The sequence below is a fragment of the Agrilus planipennis genome, unplaced genomic scaffold (assembly GCF_000699045.2).
Source record: "Agrilus planipennis isolate EAB-ADULT unplaced genomic scaffold, Apla_2.0 scaffold89, whole genome shotgun sequence".
NCBI classification, from domain to species: domain Eukaryota; kingdom Metazoa; phylum Arthropoda; class Insecta; order Coleoptera; family Buprestidae; genus Agrilus; species Agrilus planipennis.
This window is the reverse complement of record NW_020439079.1, coordinates 308,314-327,607: the sequence shown is the minus strand read 5'-3', so window position 1 is coordinate 327,607 and position 19,294 is coordinate 308,314. Positions and strand designations below refer to the sequence as shown.

At 33.3% G+C, this 19,294-nt stretch overlaps 3 protein-coding genes across 4 annotated transcripts in view; 1 reads left to right on the top strand and 2 right to left on the bottom strand.

The window, feature by feature from the left end:
• Positions 1-10,199, bottom strand: part of LOC108734597 — a 32,113-nt gene extending 21,914 nt beyond the window's left edge. The window contains exons 1-3 of one of the 2 annotated variants that reach the window (XM_025977332.1): positions 10,076-10,199; positions 5,743-6,013; positions 3,315-3,515 (exon numbers count right to left, since the gene is read on the bottom strand). In XM_025977332.1, coding sequence (XP_025833117.1) covers positions 3,315-3,515; positions 5,743-6,013; positions 10,076-10,163 — 560 coding nt within the window. In that variant the 5' untranslated portion in view covers positions 10,164-10,199. Of the gene's footprint in view, positions 1-3,314; positions 3,516-4,187; positions 4,692-5,742; positions 6,014-10,075 lie in introns of those variants that run through there. The other variant, XM_025977333.1, reaches the window with a different exon arrangement.
• LOC108734587 (ankyrin repeat and fibronectin type-III domain-containing protein 1) overlaps positions 1-19,294 on the top strand; it is a 375,782-nt gene that overhangs the window by 145,214 nt on the left and 211,274 nt on the right. The window lies entirely within an intron of this gene.
• Positions 12,793-19,294, bottom strand: part of LOC108734586 (putative uncharacterized protein DDB_G0282133) — a 14,757-nt gene continuing 8,255 nt past the window's right edge. Inside the window, exon 3 of the mRNA XM_018466206.1 lies at positions 12,793-16,926. Within this exon, the coding sequence (XP_018321708.1) occupies positions 13,138-16,926 (3,789 nt within the window). The 3' untranslated portion in view covers positions 12,793-13,137. The remainder of the gene's footprint in view (positions 16,927-19,294) is intronic.

Genomic DNA, 19,294 nt, shown 5'->3' with positions numbered 1-19,294 from the left:
CTAGGTCTACCTCGACCCCTCTTAACTCCGGTTTCTGCCTCTAATATGTCTCTGACTAGACCTTCATGCCTGAGAAGGTGTCCTACCAACCTATCTCGCCTATTCTTTATTGACTTCCATAGAGTCCTCTGTTCTCCTAATATTTCTAATACTTCTTCATTTCTAACCTTTTCTACCTACGTTATCCTCATCATCCGCCTATAACACCACATTTCGAAGGCTTCTAACGTTTTCTTTTTCGCCGCGCCCACTGTCTATGTTTCGCAGCTGTACAGCGCCGTACTTCAAACATACTCATCTTAATACTTTGCAAAATATTGTATAGCCGATACTGTACTTCCTTCAAAAATTTAACAATCTTTCCCTCTATAACTCGAAAAATTAAATACGACCTCTGTATCTCGAACATAGCAATGTTTTATTTTACAACCTTTACAACTTGATAATTTGAAAATTATTACGTCTATAGTTCGAAGAAAACTAAGTTATCGATTTTAACGATTCGCTAAAAATGTAAGTACACCAAATTTTAACCAACCTCTACAAGTCGAATCAAAATCCGCCCAAGTCAAAATCCTCTAAAAGTCGAATTTTTGGCGCCTCCCTTGATGTTCGAGTTATAGAGGTTCTACTGCATAATACTTTTTAAACAAATTCTTAATCCTTTCTGATAGTCCACCAACCGATGTATTAGGAAACTGCTTTGACTTGATCCTTTCCTGTGGCAGTGTATACGTAATATATGATTGTGTATGTAGTTTGTCTCTACCCTAAATTTAACAAATCAAATTGCTATTAGAAAAGAGTAAATCACTTACCATTTTCACCAGTCGTAAAATGTGTATACAAAAGATAAATGATTATTGTTGTGAAAAAGAAAAACAATAACTTTTTAGTAGTGAACATATCGTAACTGCAGCATCTGTTAACTAAAAGAAAACCACAGACTCTACAGACTGAAAAAGATGTCAAAATCTCAGTATCTTATCAGAGATAATACATGTACGTAGCTCAAACACATAATTTTGAATTCGGCGGTTGACAAGTGACAACATTTAGGTACTAATCAAAATTTTATATTGATTAGCATAGATAAAAATACGTATTTATATATTTAGGTTATGATGAGTTTAAGTTATGACGAGTTTAAGTTATGCTCATTAAAATGAATAATTAATAATTAATCACTCCATTCGTGTTGCCTTTTTCTACCGCAACCTTATGATGCTAAGCAACCAAACTAAAGAAATTGGTAAAACAAATATAAATTAAAAAAAAGGAAAGTATAGTATTGGCCTGGAACATAGTCCGGAGCCCATTGCGGGTCAATCCAACACTGATATCACTGCACCATTAACGGATTCTGTAAACTGGATCATATTCCCATGTGTAATGCTTCTGGCCAATAGGAGGACAGCATTTAATCGGCCAACCATATGAATATTGGAAATGTCAAATACCTGGTTCACATTTTTCAATTGTTTCCTTAGATTATTTAGACGAAAACAAAAACATTGAAAAATGAAATTATCTTTTCACCAATGAATCAGTTGCTATTTGCAGTAAAGTGGTAATATTAACTGAAAAAACCGTGATCAAAATTCTTCATTCCGAAATAGCNAAAAGATATTGTTGCTAAACAATTACGGCCACAATGTTCTCGTTAATAAATTACGAATATTTTAGAGTTTTATCTTTAGTATAAATAAAATATTTTTTTAATTAACATAAACTGACTTTACATTTATAAATCTTCTTGGCCCCCGAAATGTTTGGTGATAGAAAAATGACCCGCGGGCTATGATAAGTTGGACAGCGCTGATATAGGGGAATGAAACTTATTTTGTACCGGCCTCTAAATCGGAACTTTTCAATTTTCATTATTTTAGAACATCTGCCATTATTTATTGGTTAAAAACAGAAGTGCTATTCTCTCAGAAGCCCATAGCATGTAACATCATTAATTTGAATTTACAACAGCATTGAAACGTATATTGCTCTGTTTTGGCGCACGCTAATGTTATATTTACATGATAAGGATTAAGATTTTTGAAGCTGTATTATATTGAAAAATTTGACAACCTTTTTTTGAAATAGAAAGTGTGGAAACTTATCCAAACTCTAAAAATCGTACCAGCTTGTGGAACGTAATTTTAGTACCTTAGACAAAAATTTTCAGTCTCTCTCTAGTCTCTCAGAATCTTTCAGAGTCTTTCAGCGTCTCTGAGAGTGTCCCTCACAGTCATTCACAGTCTCTCAGTTATGCCTGGGTGTTTTTATGGATCTCTCACAGTTTCTGTATGAGAGACTCGAATGATAAAGTTGTTAATTCAGATATTCGAGTCTCTCACAGAGAGATTGAATGAATAAAAGTGAAAAATTGAGAGACTCGAGTCTCTCGTAGAAAAACTGGGATCTCTGAAACATGTTGAACTTAGAAAATTTTAACCATGTCTATCGAGGCACCACTTATTGAGAGATTCGAATCTCTCGTTCAGAAATTCGAGTCTCTCGTTCAGAGATTCGAATCTCTCGTTCAGAGATTCGAGTCTCTCGTTCAGAGATTCGAATCTCTCGTTCAGAGATTCGAGTCTCTCGTTTAGAGACTGGATACGAAATGAGGATCTCTCTATGAGCGACTCGAGTCTCTCGTTCAGAGACGCTAAACAGTTTTTTTGACAGTCTCTCGACAGTCTCTCTCAGCGACACCAGAGAGACTCGATGAGAGACGGAGACTAGAGTCTCGCTTTCAGAGACTCTGAGAGACTGAACATTTTTATCTCGGGTAGCGGTACGATTTCGGAACCTCGGTTAAATACCAAAAATATTAAAAGTGGTGCGAATTAGACTACCTTCTTCTAACCACTTTTCTGTGGACTAAATTTGCAATTAAAAGTAACTAGTAACTATCCTGAACAAACGCCAAAATTAATGTGCGGGCATGTTGGAATTCTACTTTCTTGTTTTCCTTGTATATTGTTTAATTGTAATTAAAAAAGTGATTGATATATTAGTCCATATGAAACAACGATCTGAATATATTACAATATTATTAATTAAACAGTTTAGACTCTAGAGTTGCAGCATGTCGTTGATATAGTAAAAAAAGTTGTGGTTAATGTGCTTACCTGGTGGCTTGTTTGTAAACTAGTGCTAGTATGCAAACTGTCCAAATCTCTAGTTTGACGGATGTACTTAGACTCATAATGTGAGGTATACTATCCAATATTTGTATGTTTTACAAAGTAAGCATACTAACCGTAGCAGATAATCAATTCAATTTCGTAATATAGATTCCATTAGATATAATTTACCTTAGTTCTTTTTTGATGTTTTCAAATCCAAAAGGTACAACAAACTCATATTTGGCGGACCATTTCAACAAATGAATCAATATTTTTTCATTTTTTGGTACTTTGTCTTCTGAAATGAGACTGTGGTAATCTATAGTAATGTTTTGTCTTTGTTGTATATGACAATCCATAGGAATATCTTCAATTACAGGCAAGCTAATACTGGAAATAAAAAATCGCACCCTTGGATATGTAATTATTCCGAAAAATCGTTTCAAGTTTATTTTGATAAAATTGCTGTATGTATTACCTAGTTCAACACTGTTTAGATTAATGTAATTACACAAATGTAATCAGAAGTGAATTCATTCGAACATTTTTGTAACTAAATTAAGAAGCAAGTTTTAACCATTTATTTACTCATAAAAATGTGAAGATTTTATAGTAAGAAATAATTTAATCCATATTTTCGAAATTAATTTACTTGTTTTTGTGAGAGTTATTAAAATATATTTTATTATGAAAATTTTTATTATAATTACATTCTAATTGAACTAAGCCACTTAATACATGAGTACAATCATAAGCCTATGGCGCTGGCCATAGATAAAATAGATAGTAGGTTGGTCTTGGAAATTGATAATAATAGGCTCAATGACCCATTCATTATTAAATTAATAGACATAACTACAGTTTGAATTTGTTTTCTGCGATTGTATTATCGGTTAATAAAGTCTTAACAGAATTGTTTAAAATGCTTGCCTTTTAAAAGCTAAATTGATCGCATTTACCGAATTTTCCGCATCTTTTATCGGTTTTCTGCAATTTTTAAGGTTTTTAGGTCATATTGTGAGTCACAAATACCTATACTACAATATTATCTACTGTACATACATGGTGTTTCTGAAAGTAGCAAGCTTGCATGAGGTGATATCGCATAATAAAGCAAGGATCATAGGTTAGTGCAGCATAGTATTATTGTGTTGAGTTTCGAGATGAATACATTTTCCTAGACGCTGGATTGGAGGTACGGGTCCTGTGATTTGGCTGGCGCGTAGTCTAAATCCATTTGAGTTTTTTGTTTGGGGTTGTATGAAACAGCGCGTGCATCAAAAATCAGTGCAGAATGGTCATGATTTGGGCAACCGTGTATTATGGCTGCAAATGAAGTACGCCAAATATCGGACGTAACACACTTTGGCAATACATCAATGGTGGTTTGGAAATTTAATAAAATTACTGTTACCTATCTAGAGGATCTTAATTTACGTATTACTGTTGACTATAGTAGTATTAGCATCGAGCAAGGATGAGTTTGAGATAGCTTTTAATAAAATGGAAGCGATATTGACAAAGGAGTATTGTATGAAAATAAATAAAAGTAAAAAAAATGTTGGTATGAAAGGGAAGAAAAGGAAAGGAAAGAGCGAATGTAGAATGAAAGATTAGAAGAAGTAACTGATTTTAGCTATTTAGGAAGTCAAATAAGTCAAAATGGAAGGAGTAGTAGGGATATAAAGCAGACGGTAGCGCAGGATCGAGTCGCCTTCAATAAAAAGAAGTCACTTCTATGCTCGCGAAGGATTAATTTAGAAATTCGATAAAGATTGTTGAAGGTGTATGTTTGGAGCACGGCGTTGTACGGGTGCGAAACATGGACAGTGGGCGCGGCGGAAAAGAAACGGTTACAAGCGTTCGAAATGTAGTGTTACCGGCGAATCATGAGGATACCGCGAATAGAGAAGTTTAGAAATGAAGAGGTATTAGAAAGAATAAGAGAACAGAGAACTTTACGGAAGTTAATAAAAAAATAGGAGAGATAGGTTGGTACGATACCTTCTCATGCATGAAGGTCTAGTCACAGATATATTAGAGGCAGAAACAGGAGTTAAGGGAAGTAGAGGTAGACCTAGATTACATTACTGTTCGCAAAAAGTTAAGGATGTAAGATGTTCGATTTTTAGAGAAATGCGAAGATTAGTTCAGGAAAGGAAAGAGTGGAGTCCAATCGTGTGTCAGGACTGACGACCTTATGATGATGATGATAATTGCTGCTGACATAACGTTAATTATTTATTATTTTGTATTTCCAATAGCATGTCGAGGTGTACTTTAAATATAACTGCATATTATCAGGGATGAACAAAGTAGTTATTTAATTGATTGTCATCGCAATGACCAAAGATTTATATGTGTAATAACGTAGTAGTAAGGTTTTGATATTTATTTTATTAGTCGTTCCACAACCGGCACTGTTTACATTTTTCATCGATGTAGTTACTTAGTTGTTATCGCAATTTCGCTATACGTTGACTATTCACACTTCAGGACCGACTTCTGATTGCAATTTTGTCTGGTTTTCTTAACCACACTTTGCGATTCCCTATTACAGAAACACCCCGTATGGTGATTATTTTTATTAAATTAAAGAGGACACAATTATTTTTACCTGTCAAAAATTTTTTCAACTTTCTGCTTAATCTCCTGTGGTACAAAAGCTTGTAAATTAAAGGTATTTCTGTATAAATTGTACGCAGAAAACACTGACATGTATTCCCATATCTTATTCCCCAATCCACTATAAGTAGTAGTTCCGACTGTTATGATATTTCCTTGAGGACATTGTGAATGATTTGATGCCTTTCCTGAGTTAACATCTGAAGCATTCTGCAGAACTGGAGGGATATGTTTTCTAATCGACTTTACAGTCCTGTTGAAATCTAGCGGAAGTAAGTAAAATCAGAAAAATAACAATGTTCGTAGTTGTTCACTGATTTTGATTTAATAAATGACTCTAAAAGTAATGTAAAGTGGTAAATGTAACGTGTGGTTCCTATTAAGAGCTTTTCTTTTAACAACGAAGTATATAAAAGGAAATCATCCTTTGTTCAATATAAAGGATGAGTTAGACAAGCTAGCACATTTTTCCACCGCTACATTTTAATTTTTTTTCCGAAGATGCCATTAATATGTACCTATACGTTAACGGAAATGTGTGTAAAACGTCATTGTATACAATTCCTAGAAAATGTATATTATGATTCCTAATATCGCCCGGAATTGTGTGAGATAAATTATATTAGGCACATTTCATTAATAACAATCTTATACAATCCCTAGATTTCATACATTTCCGGTAACATATACTTATATTAATATTATTAAAGACAGGACAGCTTTAGGGATAAACGTACAGAAACAAAAGATTATAGTTCAGGCGAATTAACTGAAGACTTTTAAAAGGATCATAAAGTTAGGGTAGGAAAAGACAACACGAACGAAAACCTGTTTGTTTAAAAACTGTATTAAAGAATAACTATTCCATGAAATAAGGGAAGTAGAGGTAGACCTAGACCTGGCTCTTACTTGAAATCGGCAAGTCTGATGATTATTTCATGGATTAGGTACAATTTAACCTAATACCACAATAGGCAGTTACACGTATTCGGCATGACCAAATACTGTTTTGAGTATACTTTTATTTTACTTAAATTTCCAAAAAAATCTTCAATAAAACATTTCTTCCATATAATTTCAAAAAAGTTGAACAAACGTTCACCGTTTTTTTGGATGATCATTAGTATAAAAATTATGGCAATCACTTTAGGTACTGAATTCTTACTTATTAAAATAAAACACATAAAGCTTCACAAAATTGAATATTGTAATCAATACAATATGTTTCGCCACACAGTGGCATCAGCAGGTGCTGAATACTAAAAAAAAAACTTTTGGATGTTTCATTCCCACCAGCCAGTAATGCTGGTGGGCGAGCAGTCCCTCCGGACTACGCCTGCAGGTAGGGCGGAAGGCACTCTTCAGCCTCCTTTCAGGAATCGTGGGAATAGGTGGGTGGCGGTTCAGGTGAGAAAGATGAGACGGAAGAAATGAAGAGAGAGGAGAATGAAAGATTATCTGTGGAATATTACTGCCTCAGCATTTGCCTAAGTGATCCAAGCAAACCACAGAAAAACTTGGACCAAGGTAGATGAACCTGGAATTGGTAAGCTAAAGGTCTAAACCTCTAGACCATGTTGCTCTCTACGCAAACTTAACTGATTTTTATATCTATTTATATTCACTACATGAATGGGGGTGGTTCTTACAATTACTACAATTAATATTGAGCAATGGTCTTTTAAAATCACTCGTTTTTGATAGTATCTATTAATTTTTAGTAAACCTTTATGTTGTCTTCATAAATTTTTGTAATTTAAAGTTATGATTATTATCTAACACTGTTTGTACTTTTTACAATTATCCTAATTTTTAACGATATATCTCCATAATAAGAAAAGCAATGGAATCTATTAGGGTTTGATTATGGGAAATTTATGTTCACAGCTTTTAGTTCGAACTCTTTATTGATAATTTGCCGTTTTGTAACCATTATTAGTCGCAATTGTATATATTCTATTTGATATTGATCTGTTGACATTGGTACATTAATTAATCGGCGTATAAAGCAATTAAATGCCGCTTACCTATCAGACATCCGATGAAAAGATTGTGCGTGTATTGTATAATGATGTCTTTATGTGTGGGTTTATGAAAAATGTTAAATTTATGTTAGGAATTTTTGCGTTTGATGATTAAGTCTAAAAAGTTTAACGAATTGCTTGTTTCTAATTCCATTGTGAATTTGTTATTGTCTATTGTAATTGTGAAACTTTATGCATTTTATTCTAATAATTAAGGATATGTTTCAACATGTAGCAGCTACTACCCTAAATATTTGAAAGAATATCTCATTTTTATATCTTTTATATTAAACCTATATACCTATGCTCATAAAAGTATGATCTAAAAGGAAAAATCTCGCGTAAAGAATGTTCGGTACACCGACATTTTTCAAATACTATGACATACTAATTTTACCAGTGTTGCTTGATCAATGTTATTACATTATATAAACTTGTCAATTTCTTCCAATTGTACAATGTTTTAGAGATAAATGGAATGGAGCCAGCAATTTTTCTAATTTTAGTATGAAACAGTAACAAATTAACTTTTTTAAAAATTCTGCCTGCTGACTTAAAATATCTACATGCCATCGTTGTGGCAGATAAAACTTTATCATTTTTAAATAGTATTTGCTTAGTGATACTAATTAAATTCGCTTATCTTATCAATAATGTTAACACCAGACACTTTTCGTTATTTTTCGTGGAAAAAAGTAAAGTTTTGATTGATACAAGACCGACACCGACGTTTCGCGTTCGTTTGTAAGATGTTATCAAGGCTAGAAAGTTTTTAGGTATTTATTATATCTACCGTCAAAACTAGAGATGTATCAGATACTGCTTTTTCCGGGTACCGAATAACCGGGTATTCGGTATTAGCTGTGCCGGGTGTCGGGTATCCGCCCAGGCCGCAAGACCACTACTGTTAATGGTACATGTCATCGTTCAGGCAAACATTCCATTTAAATAATAACCCAGTGACTTTTTAATACCTGGCTGGCGGATTTTTGATCAGACGATTGTCGACGCTCTTGATATTAGCATAATTGTAAATGTGTCCGCTCTGATCATGAAATGCTATTAGATTTGTTTTTTCTCGGTTTTTTCTAACGATAAGATTAGAAGGTAGTTGCTTTTGTTTTATTCTTATAATATAAATTAGTACTGATGTTATAATGTTTAAAGGTGATATAAATACAGTAGAACCTCTTTAAGTCGAACCTCGATAAGTCGAAAACCTCGAAAATTCAAAAAAATGTTTTGTTCCCTTCCCTCCAAGCCCCAAAATCTCCATTAATCGAAATCATAACCCTTTATTAGTCGAAATACTCAGTGAGTCCCTGCAAGCCATTTTGATACATATTTTCCCTCTCATCATCATCATAAGGTCGTCAGTTCTAAGACTGGTTGGACACATACCTCCACTCTTTCCTATCCTGAGCTAAACTTCGTATTTTCCTTAGACTAGAACAACCCACATCCTTGACTATTTACTGTTAACCTAGGTCTCTCTCGACCCCTCTTAACTCCGGTTTCTGCCTCTAATATGTCTCTGACTAGACCTTCATGCCTGAGAAGGTGTCCTACCAACCTATCTCGCCTATTCTTTATTGACTTCCATAGAGTCCTCTGTTCTCCTAATATTTCTAATACTTCTTCATTTCTAACCTTTTCTACCTACGTTATCCTCATCATCCGCCTATAACACCACATTTCGAAGGCTTCTAACGTTTTCTTTTTCGCCGCGCCCACTGTCTATGTTTCGCAGCTGTACAGCGCCGTACTTCAAACATACTCATCTTAATACTTTGCAAAATATTGTATAGCCGATACTGTACTTCCTTCAAAAATTTAACAATCTTTCCCTCTATAACTCGAAAAATTAAATACGACCTCTGTATCTCGAACATAGCAATGTTTTATTTTACAACCTTTACAACTTGATAATTTGAAAATTATTACGTCTATAGTTCGAAGAAAACTAAGTTATCGATTTTAACGATTCGCTAAAAATGTAAGTACACCAAATTTTAACCAACCTCTACAAGTCGAATCAAAATCCGCCCAAGTCAAAATCCTCTAAAAGTCGAATTTTTGGCGCCTCCCTTGATGTTCGAGTTATAGAGGTTCTACTGCATAATACTTTTTAAACAAATTCTTAATCCTTTCTGATAGTCCACCAACCGATGTATTAGGAAACTGCTTTGACTTGATCCTTTCCTGTGGCAGTGTATACGTAATATATGATTGTGTATGTAGTTTGTCTCTACCCTAAATTTAACAAATCAAATTGCTATTAGAAAAGAGTAAATCACTTACCATTTTCACCAGTCGTAAAATGTGTATACAAAAGATAAATGATTATTGTTGTGAAAAAGAAAAACAATAACTTTTTAGTAGTGAACATATCGTAACTGCAGCATCTGTTAACTAAAAGAAAACCACAGACTCTACAGACTGAAAAAGATGTCAAAATCTCAGTATCTTATCAGAGATAATACATGTACGTAGCTCAAACACATAATTTTGAATTCGGCGGTTGACAAGTGACAACATTTAGGTACTAATCAAAATTTTATATTGATTAGCATAGATAAAAATACGTATTTATATATTTAGGTTATGATGAGTTTAAGTTATGACGAGTTTAAGTTATGCTCATTAAAATGAATAATTAATAATTAATCACTCCATTCGTGTTGCCTTTTTCTACCGCAACCTTATGATGCTAAGCAACCAAACTAAAGAAATTGGTAAAACAAATATAAATTAAAAAAAAGGAAAGTATAGTATTGGCCTGGAACATAGTCCGGAGCCCATTGCGGGTCAATCCAACACTGATATCACTGCACCATTAACGGATTCTGTAAACTGGATCATATTCCCATGTGTAATGCTTCTGGCCAATAGGAGGACAGCATTTAATCGGCCAACCATATGAATATTGGAAATGTCAAATACCTGGTTCACATTTTTCAATTGTTTCCTTAGATTATTTAGACGAAAACAAAAACATTGAAAAATGAAATTATCTTTTCACCAATGAATCAGTTGCTATTTGCAGTAAAGTGGTAATATTAACTGAAAAAACCGTGATCAAAATTCTTCATTCCGAAATAGCATAAAAATGCATACGTAAGTCAAATATATGATACATCCATGTCTTATATGAAAGTTCTCTTTGCAAGGTTTACAATTTTAAAATCGAACCCTTTGTAATTCAGATTTCGTCGTAGGACGTGCAGAAGTGCACTTGATCTCAAGAGAAAAGAGATAAAAGATGGATACAGGACGTAGAAACATTATCTGATATTCAATGACTTTTAATCTGCATTTTTATGTTAACTTGCGTTGCAATGTTGTAATACTACATAGGTAATTATTTTATAATGTGTCTATTAAACTGCACAGTCATTGAGTAAACAGATTTTCACGCTTTTCGTTGTTGTAACTATTCGATAAACTTTTGGCAAGTACGTAAAATACAATGTTTTCTTATATTTACAGATACAATAAATAAAATGAAGAAACTTTAAAGAAGTTAAACTTGAAACAAGAACAATTAAAGGAATGCATGAGTATATAAGTATAATCTGTGTACGGAAAAAATGGTAAAAGTGATGAAAATAAGGATTTAAATGAATGTAAGGGAATAAGAAGAGAGATTAACTCTTTTAAAAAAGATTCTGAGAACTAAAAAATGGTTAACTAATTGTGAGTAAGAAAAGGGTGGATAAATTTAACTCTCATTACTTTTTGTTTTCGTTAATCGTGGGGTTTGATATCAGCGATGATATTTACGTATGTGAAAGAATTGAGTTTTCTTTTGTCAGATCTAACGTATAGAAATGCCTTAAAGTATTGCTCTATTTTATACAGAATCAAAGTTTTGGTATGCTTAGATTTGTAGATGATATAGCAATATTAGCATCTAGCATGGAGGAGTTAGAGATAGCTTTAAATAAAATGGAAGCGGTACTGACAGATCAGTACTGTATGAAAATAAATAAAATTAAAACAAAAATACTGGTATGCAAAGGAAGAAAAAGTAGGACAAGAACGAATATAAAGGTGGGGGACGTAAGATTAGAGAATAAGAATAGCACAGGGTCGAGTCATCTTCAATAAGAAGAAGTCACTAGAGGTTAATTTTGAAATTCGAAAAAGATTGTTAGAGGTGTATGTTTGGAGCGCGGCGCTATACGGGTGCGAAACATGGACAGTGGGCGCGGCGCAAAAGAAAAGGTGAATGATGAGGATGCCGTGGATAGAGAAGGTTAGAAATGAAGAGGTATTAGAAAGAATAGGAGAACATGGACTTTGTGAAAGTCGATAAGAAATATGCGAGATAGGTTGGTAGGACACCTTCTCAGACAATAAGATTTAGTCAGGGACATATTAGAGGGAAAAACGGGAGTTAGGAGGGGTAGAGGTAGACCTAAATTACATTACTGTTCGCAAATAGTTAAGGATGTGGGATGTTCTTGTTTTAGGGAAATGTGAAGATTAGCTCATGATAGGAAAGAGTGGAGGTGCGTGTCCAACCAGTCTTAGGACTAACGATGATGATGACCGTTCTATTGATCAGTATATACGTAGATAATTAAGTTGTTATTCTCTTGAAGTCAATTTTTTAAAAAAAATTAAAACTTGAGATAACAATTTTAATAACAGATTGAAGCGAACAAAAGGAGTATCAGACAATATTTAACTCTAAAAACTGAATCAAAAAATATGTAGCCTACCTAAAACTGCTAGTTTAACAAAGGTTCACAGGCCACATGAACTATATGTTTTCATGTACGGTCACCAAATACCGTACTACCGAAGCAATGTACATGACTTAACTACCTACATACCAGCTAAGTGAATATGTTAATAAAGATTGTAACTCGTGGTAATTAGTTCTTTATTACCTGAAATTGGTTAATTAGAAGCCGTTTCAGTTTCTTTATATTTTCTACCTTTGTAGGACTTATATTACCTCAACTCCACTAAAATAATTACACATGCAACCATATTTTCAAATGCTTTATTTCGTTCACAAACAAACACTATTTACACGTGTAGATGATTATTATAGTATTACTTATATCTAAGTTTCCATTAGTTCATATAAAAACTATAATACACATATTTACAAACTAATTAAACGAAAGAACACAAAGGGCTACAGATGCAGATAATTTTAAATGCTGTTTGACAAAAAACTATTTTCTATTGCTTGGTTTATTTTTGTATCTATTTTGCTATGTTTATGTAAACTTCAGTGACGACCAAAGCAAGATCAGGACGAAGACTATCCCAGTCTTTGTATTGGTCTTAATCCTTTTAATGGATGGCATATATATATATCTTAATCTTACCAAGTGCAATAAGTGTTATCTCCGTTTAGCATATTCTATATCCTTCAATAGAGATCTGATAATTTGTAGCGCCTCCCGCTGCATGCTCATCAGATTGTAATTAAAGTTCTTTCTTTGTATTTTATGTACAGCTACTCGCATCCTTAGTAGTTCTATATACAGATCATCCACATTAACATTATTGTCTGTTTCATTCACACTTTTAATTCTCTCTGAAATAAAATCCAAATCTTGAAATATTTTCTCCAGTTCTAATTCTTCATCTGATTCTTCCTTCACAATGGAGTTTTCTCGAAAATTATCGAGTGTATAAGTTTTCCTTTCAATAGAAGTTCCATGTAAAGGATTATCAACGGCTTCATGACTAACATTTTCTGGATAGTCTTCTAAAACAGTTTGTTCTGTTTTAGAATTTATAAAGTTATAATCGTCGTTATCTAATCTAGAAATTGTTCCTTCAGGTTTCGACATATATTTTCGATTAACTGGTGTAATATTTGCAGAAGATTTTTCAAATGTATTGAGCGCTTTTGTGTTTGATATTTTAGAAAATAAACCCCTTAGATAAGTGTCTGATGTTTGGTTGTTGGGATTTTTTGAGGTTTCTGATTTTTCTTCTGGATTAGACTTCGTCCTTCTACTAGATGAATTTAATTCCTCGTTCCTCACCGTTTCCATAGCAGATTTTGGTCTAACATGTTGCTGACGATTTCTGAATATTTGACTCAATGTTCTTCGGGGAGTTACTCTATCTTTATTTTCAGTTATATTATCTGGGGTGTCTCGTTTACTAGTTCTACTTTCATCCGTTTCGACAGGATTTAAACGATTGAAACGTTTTTGAGTTTTTTCTGTGTCAGATATACGGAGGATGGACGGGCAGTCTAGAATCTTTTGTTGCATTTCATCGGCCTCAGTTGTTGCAAATTTGGTGAGTGATGAATTATCGATATCAATATCTACATCAGTACTTTCTTGGTTTTGTATCGGTTTCGTCTCCTTAAAATCCTCTGTAGATATTTTGTCATAATTCCTCGACTCGGTTATTAGATTCTCTGACATTTCCTGATGATGAGTTTTACTATAATCCACAAAGGTTTTGTCGAGGACATTATCTTGGAATGATTTTGTTACTAAATCACGCTTTGGTATAGAAATGTGACTTACAGTATTAAAAATACTTTCCTTATTGGGAGATAACTCATTTAATTCATTGAAATTGTCAGAATAGTCTTGAAATGTTTCTTTAATACTTTCCTCTGATTGTTCAGCTACTTCATCGAGTACGTTTTCTTCTTCTGAAGTTTTAGATGAATCTAATTTTATGCAAACAGGAAATATATCAGCAGGTGCATCTAACTTGTTTACTGTAGTTTCTTGCTGTGATTCGCTATTACCTTTCGAAAAATGTTCCGTTGGTATTTGTATGAAGTGCGGATTTAGACGGGATGCGTCTTGGTCTTGATCCTCCAAAGTATGGACAGGATAAACATTGGACTGTATATTTTCTAAATCCGTATGTTCTTGTAATACTAACGAATTTCTTAAATCTACTTCGTTGTTTTTGTTACTCATGATTTCAGCATATTCCTTCTTAAAACTTATATTCCCTTGATAAGATACTTCTTCTTCCTTTTCTTCGTCTTTTTTCTCAGTTACAGTTGGACATTGGAACTGTTCGTAGTAAATAACAGATGTATTAACATTTCTTATTACAGGCAACTTTTGAATTTCACAATAAGCTTGCAATGGCTTTCTGAGATATTCATTTGATTTATCAGGAAACCATTCAAATGTTATCGGCTGTACATTAGCATTATCTATGTTGCTTTCTTCATTACTATCAATGTGAAGATATTCGTTTTTATCAAAAGTGTCAGAAATTACTTCATTTTTTAAACATTCTGTACCATCTAAATCAATTAAAGAATTATCTGGCTGAATTTTAAGTGCTTCATTAAAATTGAGCCCTTTGTTATAATACATTTCATCATCTGAAGCCTCTTCTTTAATACTCGATTGATTACCCGATTTTCCTTGTTTTGTATCATCACCATCATATGTTCCTTTTCGTAAAGTATCATAATTTAAACTTACTTGAGTCGCTTTCGCTGGATAATTATTGGGAAGCGTATGTCTGTACTCGATTTCCTTTTGCTTGATGTCTTGTATGGTAGAAAGATCTTCTTTTTGTTCATGATTTTTATTCTGCTTTCTCACAAAAGTGGTTTCATCAAGTAGCATTCCTTTGTCTGTTTGAGTTTCTTGGAATACATTGGTAACAGAGTCCCCTTCACCATCAATCAAACTATCGCCTTTGGATTTTCTATCCATATCCAAATCACCAAAGGATATCATTGAGAAGTCACTTTGAAGGCTGCTCCTGGTAGGTTCTTCTTTTGATAAAATATCCATTTCTATTAGATTTCCTTTATCATCTGGTATTCTTGAAGTATTTCCGGATGTAGACAATACATCTTCATCATTATAGTAACTTTGAACCTCATCCAGATTAGTGCTTTGACTGTTAATCCAAATATTGTCTCCACTTTGTGTTTGTGGTGGTTGATTTCTGATATAACCTTTATTTAGTATGTATGACAATTCAGCTCCATCATCTCCGTTGTCATTTAGGTTAGGTTTCGCCAAAACCCAATGGTAAATTTCCGGGTTTGAGGTATTTTGTGAATGTGCTGATTGAGACTCCATATTATTAAAATTATTTTGGGATGACTTTTTAACACCTTGTAAGCCATCATTATTAACCCTGTCAAAATTGTTCGATTTTGGCGGATTCTTTCTGGGTTTTGGTACGGGAGCAATAACTGAAGACTGTTGCACTTCATCAATCGATTTCTTTTCCATTTGATGCTCTATATTTATCTGATCGTTAAGAAAAGGATTGGTGAATTTCCTGTGGGAAAATTTATTTCCTTCTTGCAATTCAGGTTTGAAGACATTCACGTCTTGTTCATCATTTGTAGTGTTTGTTCTTAGTGGTTTGTCTTCTAAATATTGAAGATTTTGTTCATCATTTGCTCCCAATCGTTCACTATTGTCGTCCAAGCTTGAAAATCCTTCAGATGTCCTTAATTGAAGGTCAGCCTCATTGGGTAGAAGTCCAATTGATTTTTCATCGAATGGCTTCAAGATTTTCATGTCGTCTACGTCAGTCATATTAGGATCGTATGAAGTAACTCTGTATTTTGTATTTGATGTTTTGTCATCGACATGGTCATCTTTGATCTTAACTGGATATATAAGTTGCTGACTGTGAATAAATTCGTATTTGATACTCTGCTCAAAATCAAAATTTTCACTATTGTACGGAACAATTTCTTCTAGTTGGTGTGTTTGGTCGGGAACTGGGTAGACGACGTTATCATTTTTAAAGACTTTGGGTTCGTATGTTTCTTCTTGTTTACAATATAATATTTGGCCTGAATCTGCTTCATCAATCGTATATCCTGTACCAAGTAGTTTATCATTTTCTTCTTCTGAATTATTATCTTTTAAGTCGTTGGCTGATGTGAGCTCTTCGGTCTGTTTGGCTTTATTCATCAAACGGTTAATGTACTCATAATTGCGATATAGATCTTCTTCCCCTTGCGGTTGTAAATCGTTACTATACGGTTCACCTTCTGTTTCCTTTTTAATTATAGGGTCAAAGTTTACATTGTCTTTTTCAACAAAATTCCAACTACTTCCATTGCCTAAATGGGTGTCTATGTTATCGTTTGGGACAAAATGCTCAAGTGATTTAGTTTCATACGGAATATGGTAGACTGGTTCCAATTCTTCAACCTAAACATATAATTTAGTGTATAAATAAACTTCTATAAACAAAGAAGTTAAAGTATAAACTACTTCTTTTTTTAAAAATCAATCGATAACATCTTGACACAATTATTGACTACACAGAATAATGGAATTAACTATAATAGGAAATATTGAAAGATAAGCCTGTTATTATTTCTTATCATAATTTAAAATTTACAAGCTTCGATATACAAAGTGAATGTTGCCACAACATATTGCTTAATAATTTTAGTGTAGTTGTCATTAGTGCAAATTAATATATTCGTAAAAATATAATAACAAGAACTTAATACTGTTTCAATGAAAAGGGACCAGAGGGGTGAAATGTTAAAAGCTAACAATAAGACATGCTTTTTTTAAATNTATCTATTTATATTCACTACATGAATGGGGGTGGTTCTTACAATTACTACAATTAATATTGAGCAATGGTCTTTTAAAATCACTCGTTTTTGATAGTATTTATGATTATTATCTAACACTGTTTGTACTTTTTACAATTATCCTAATTTTTAACGATATATCTCCATAATAAGAAAAGCAATGGAATCTATTAGGGTTTGATTATGGGAAATTTATGTTCACAGCTTTTAGTTCGAACTCTTTATTGATAATTTGCCGTTTTGTAACCATTATTAGTCGCAATTGTATATATTCTATTTGATATTGATCTGTTGACATTGGTACATTAATTAATCGGCGTATAAAGCAATTAAATGCCGCTTACCTATCAGACATCCGATGAAAAGATTGTGCGTGTATTGTATAATGATGTCTTTATGTGTGGGTTTATGAAAAATGTTAAATTTATGTTAGGAATTTTTGCGTTTGATGATTAAGTCTAAAAAGTTTAACGAATTGCTTGTTTCTAATTCCATTGTGAATTTGTTATTGTCTATTGTAATTGTGAAACTTTATGCATTTTATTCTAATAATTAAGGATATGTTTCAACATGTAGCAGCTACTACCCTAAATATTTGAAAGAATATCTCATTTTTATATCTTTTATATTAAACCTATATACCTATGCTCATAAAAGTATGATCTAAAAGGAAAAATCTCGCGTAAAGAATGTTCGGTACACCGACATTTTTCAAATACTATGACATACTAATTTTACCAGTGTTGCTTGATCAATGTTATTACATTATATAAACTTGTCAATTTCTTCCAATTGTACAATGTTTTAGAGATAAATGGAATGGAGCCAGCAATTTTTCTAATTTTAGTATGAAACAGTAACAAATTAACTTTTTTAAAAATTCTGCCTGCTGACTTAAAATATCTACATGCCATCGTTGTGGCAGATAAAACTTTATCATTTTTAAATAGTATTTGCTTAGTGATACTAATTAAATTCGCTTATCTTATCAATAATGTTAACACCAGACACTTTTCGTTATTTTTCGTGGAAAAAAGTAAAGTTTTGATTGATACAAGACCGACACCGACGTTTCGCGTTCGTTTGTAAGATGTTATCAAGGCTAGAAAGTTTTTAGGTATTTATTATATCTACCGTCAAAACTAGAGATGTATCAGATACTGCTTTTTCCGGGTACCGAATAACCGGGTATTCGGTATTAGCTGTGCCGGGTGTCGGGTATCCGCCCAGGCCGCAAGACCACTACTGTTAATGGTACATGTCATCGTTCAGGCAAACATTCCATTTAAATAATAACCCAGTGACTTTTTAATACCTGGCTGGCGGATTTTTGATCAGACGATTGTCGACGCTCTTGATATTAGCATAATTGTAAATGTGTCCGCTCTGATCATGAAATGCTATTAGATTTGTTTTTTCTCGGTTTTTTCTAACGATAAGATTAGAAGGTAGTTGCTTTTGTTTTATTCTTATAATATAAATTAGTACTGATGTTATAATGTTTAAAGGTGATATAAATACAGTAGAACCTCTTTAAGTCGAACCTCGATAAGTCGAAAACCTCGAAAATTCAAAAAAATGTTTTGTTCCCTTCCCTCCAAGCCCCAAAATCTCCATTAATCGAAATCATAACCCTTTATTAGTCGAAATACTCAGTGAGTCCCTGCAAGCCATTTTGATACATATTTTCCCTCTCATCATCATCATAAGGTCGTCAGTTCTAAGACTGGTTGGACACATACCTCCACTCTTTCCTATCCTGAGCTAAACTTCGTATTTTCCTTAGACTAGAACAACCCACATCCTTGACTATTTACTGTTAACCTAGGTCTCTCTCGACCCCTCTTAACTCCGGTTTCTGCCTCTAATATGTCTCTGACTAGACCTTCATGCCTGAGAAGGTGTCCTACCAACCTATCTCGCCTATTCTTTATTGACTTCCATAGAGTCCTCTGTTCTCCTATTCTTTC